This window comes from Gavialis gangeticus, unplaced genomic scaffold (assembly GCF_001723915.1).
Source record: "Gavialis gangeticus isolate Ggan-Ray unplaced genomic scaffold, GavGan_comp1, whole genome shotgun sequence".
In the NCBI taxonomy this organism is placed as follows: domain Eukaryota; kingdom Metazoa; phylum Chordata; order Crocodylia; family Gavialidae; genus Gavialis; species Gavialis gangeticus.
Window position 1 is genome coordinate 21,709,152 of NW_017729034.1, and position 4,366 is coordinate 21,713,517.

Below are 4,366 nucleotides of genomic sequence, written 5' to 3' on the forward strand. Positions count from 1 at the left end.
TTTTCTTTAAATGGGTATATCTGGGCTATGAGGTGAACTATGCTTTGGACCTCTTTTCAGTCCTTTTGAGTGCAGGGCCCCTTTTGAAGCTAGGCTTCACCCTCTTCACCCCTGTCTGAATGTAACCCTGCACTCTTCTCTTTTCCAGGTTTTTTTTTTTTGCAGTAAAAGAGGCAGTTTTATTCTCAAAGTTAAGAGACACAATTTCTCTTCTAAAAAATTAATATATTAAAGAGCTCTTTGATAAAGATCATTTAGCTAACACTAAAAGGACTTTTTTTTAGCATTTGCTACAGTACAGAAATAAACTCCTTTCATTTTCTCCTTTAAAAGGACAGAAGTTAGCAGAAAATATAAAAAGATTCAAGATAAAAATACAAGATGGAGGGAAGAAACCAGTTTAGTATTTAGCAGAAAAAGTTAAAGTGTGAGCTAATACTCATTTGTCTCTCTCAGCATACGTAATCACCAAATACAAGCTGCAAACGCGAACATACCCATTTGAGGGCAAGAAAACATTTCAGCTGTTTCAATTAGACTGTAATATAGATTACATAGAATTTACAAATTATATTGCCATCCTAATCTAATATTACTTAAAATGTACTTGTTTCAATGAGGAATACAACTTCTGCCTTTTAATGCTCCATTTTGACATTTTACCTTCAACCTTTTTTTAAATATCAATGCCACCAAGTGTCAAGACAGAGTACTGTTACTTGAATTATCAATCAAGTAGGTTTCCATTTAAACCAGTCTTGGTGAAAAAATACCAGACACCTTAGCTACGGGCAGTCTCAACTTCGTGATTCTGTTCTAGGCAGAGGTCTGGAATATGAAGGAACTCAAAAATTACAGGAGCGTCAAGGCAATTTAGTTGGAAAAGACACATGGTCAAGTTACAGTTTCTGTCATTTCCGAACAATCCACTTCCATTTCAAGATGCCTAGCTATTTCTCACAATTGGGGTAATTTCCAGCAAGTCAATTCTCTAGATATCTGCACTTTCTTATTGGGAACAATAATACAAAAGTGGTCCCAGGAGATAACTGAACTTAGACTAACAATCTTTTTCATCGTTTACCAGCCACCAAGGCATTTCTAAAAAGAGAAGAGCATAAATATATTGTGGTAGAGCTTCCATGTTGCAAGATATCAGCATGGTCAGAGAGCTGCATATAAAAGCCCAGAGAAGAAAAGGAGTGTGTGATTGCACACACACTCTCCCCTCCCCCATTGAACTCACAATATTAAAAACTATGAGAATTTCAATAACCAAATATTTCAGTATTAAAATATTTCTTCCAATTCATCTACCTAAATGGCTAAGTGGAAATCACACATTATATATTAAATACCCACCTTCTCCACGCAGCTGCGATTTCAAGAAATATTCCAACATAACAGGAGAGAAAGAGATTTGTAATGCTTTTTTTTTAAGTTAAAAGTCCAGACACCCACACTGTTCATATTAATCTAATTCTACAATATATCTGATAAACTTATAAGATACCTGGTGCAAACTTTGTTGTCCCATAGAATCTAACAGTGCCAGTTCTCTGTCCAACTACCAGCACCCTGTCTCCAAGCTGAATTTCTCCTTCATCAAAAGGGTTTTTTCTTGTGGCTGGAGAAGGGTTATTCAATCCTATTTAAAAAACAGGGAAATGAGCTGAAATTAGCACACCAGCAATTGTGAAAACAAAGGAGGGTTTAGCAACACGTCAGCCAACGCAAAGGAACAGTCTCTGACCAACCTGTACTTTATACCAAACCAAAACCCATGCAAAATACTCCTTTGCTTGAGTGGGAGTTGTTTGACTAAGGAACACTGGACTTAAAGCTCTTAGTTCATATTTGGAAGTTGAAAGCACAGTCTGAAGTACAGTTCAACTCTGAAAGTTAGACCTTAAAAATTATAACATCTTGCTCAGGTTATTTTAATAACTGTAACACACACAACCTAAACTTTAGGGATAATTACTTGACAAGTGCCTCCCTCCTTCACAACTTGGGACCATAGTTTAACTTAAAAAACAGGCAGATATGTTCCCTATGAACATCTGACCTATCAGATAACTGACCTGCCCCCACATCCCCAGCCTGTGAAGATATCCCTTATAACTAAACATAGCAGACAGTACCAGTACTGGTTTTAGACGAGATGGAAGTTACTTTAGTCGCTGCCTTCTTATTACTGTTGGTTGAACTCCTTTTTGGGAGATGATTATGTTTAGTCTCTAAAGAAGTAGTAGAAGAAGAGCTACTGGAGCCAGAAAAAGCTGAAAGTAGCAGTAAATGGAAATAGTTATCCAGAAATAATAATCAGGGAAGGACTAACTAACAAGAAAGAAAAGACAAGTATGAAACAGAAGAACCTCATTAATTCACAAAATCAGTAAGGGAGCAAAACAAGAAACAAAATAGATATATCCAGTGTGAGCTTTTACTCATTTGTTTTGGAAATGGTAGGCTTGTGTTAGCTATTTATAATGCTTCACGACATACTGGTAAATAGTTCAGAGCATATTTGTTAAAATAATGAAGGCTTATAATACAAGACCTCATCACCTCACTCTCGGCATCCAGTATATTAAATCTTTGATGAGAAGTAGGGAAAGTGACATTTTTGTGGGTGAATTATGAAGTGTGTGGATTAGTGCCTACTGTATGCTGTTAGATACTGTATTAATATTAAAATCCTTACTATAAAACAAGAATGGGAGATAAATCATTTTTAGTTCCATTTGCAAACCTTGACATTGAAGCTGTCCAATCAGATTTATTTCTAGCATCTCTCTTTTCTTTTATAGTTCTCTACTTTTCAGCTATTTCTTTTCCATTCTGCCCAAACACCAAGTGTATAACAAGATACTTAGCATCTGTGTCTCAGTTTCCCTACCTAGGAAGTTGGAGATAATTCTCTTAACTGGCTTACAGAAATGTTGCAAGGCTAAACACGTTGATGTCTACAAAGCACTGTGGTCCCCACAGGGATACCCCCAAGAAGAAAACACGATCAACATTAACAACCAAATCTTCAATTTAGTAAGAAAAGTCAAGAACTATGACCTGCAGCTACCACAAACTAGAGCACAGGCTTATGGACTGGAGTACTTACAGCAGTGAATCTCAACCAGGGTGCCTTGAGATTCTTTCAAGGGTGCCACAGGTGCCACTTAGCAGTTAGGTATGCAAACATAGATAGACCCAGAGGCTGTGTCCAGACGAGCATGGATGTGCGATGTGTGGCACCACAGACCCATCTATGATGCTACACACTGCACATGCAGGAGTTCCCTGCACTGCCGCCTTGCAGTGTGGGGGTGTGTGTGGGTGTGTTGGGGGGTGACCCCGGAAGATCCTGGGGTCAAAAATATCCATGCCAAAAAAAGTGGGGCAGTGCACACGGCCCAAAACTGGAGCCTGGCTGGCTGGAGCCATACTCTGGCTGCCAGCCATGCTCCCAGCTGCAGGAGCACCCAGGTAAGGCTGCTGGGGCCAGCACAATTGCTGGCTCCAGCCTCCCCTACCCCACCCAAAGTAATCTGTTGCTTGCCAGAGGGCATGTGGCATGGGTGTTCCCCAGGGACAAGTAGCAACAGCACAAGGTGTCCTGCTGCTACTTGTCCCTGGGAAACAAATGTCCGTGCTCACCTGGACACAGCCAGAGATTTCAAATAGGAATCCATAGTGTTAAACAGTCTGACCTGTTGTGGTCTTTAGTAAAATACTAGCGCCATTCTTGTAATGTAAAGTCAATAATACATTAAAATAAGAGCTGGCATTTTCCGAGGAGTGCCTTGAGTCTAAAAAAATTGAGAGCCACTGAGAAAAAGTACAAGAGCTTAAACGTTCCAAAATTAATTGGCTTCTGCTGTCTCTCAATAAGCAAAAGTAACCCCTGAAAGAGACAGAAAAATGAAGACCAAATACAGGACTTACACTCCAAGACAAAATTTCCTATGAAAGCACCCACAACCAGCCAAAGGCAAATAGGGCAAAAAGGGTCCTTCCCAAGCTCCAAGATGGCATTTTTGGAGACGGAGCTTAAGGCTTAGATCAGTGGCGCTCAACCTTCTGGGCCCACAGACTATATGGATGGCATGGGGCTGGTTCATAGACTGGATTCCACGGGCAAGATTGGTCTGTGGGCTGGATCCAGGGTGGGGTCCATCTATAGGTGTAATCCAGGGTGCTGATTCTGCCCTGAGCACTGGATCTGGCCACCGAGTGACCCTACATGCCAGCCCAGCCAAGGCCAACCCAGACTGCTGGATCCAAATGTGAAACTACCCTGTACAGTAGCACAGTCTGGTACATAGGGCAGTACCATCTAGCCTGCAGGCTTGGAAATTTTTTTTGG

General features: G+C 40.4%; 1 protein-coding gene across 1 annotated transcript in view; it reads right to left on the bottom strand.

Moving 5' to 3' along the window:
• The window catches only part of CLIP4 (CAP-Gly domain containing linker protein family member 4), an 84,435-nt gene that overhangs the window by 17,859 nt on the left and 62,210 nt on the right, over nucleotides 1-4,366 (bottom strand). The window contains exons 12-13 of the mRNA XM_019526691.1: nucleotides 2,145-2,324; nucleotides 1,514-1,648 (exon numbers count right to left, since the gene is read on the bottom strand). Coding sequence (XP_019382236.1) covers nucleotides 1,514-1,648; nucleotides 2,145-2,324 — 315 coding nt within the window. The remainder of the gene's footprint in view (nucleotides 1-1,513; nucleotides 1,649-2,144; nucleotides 2,325-4,366) is intronic.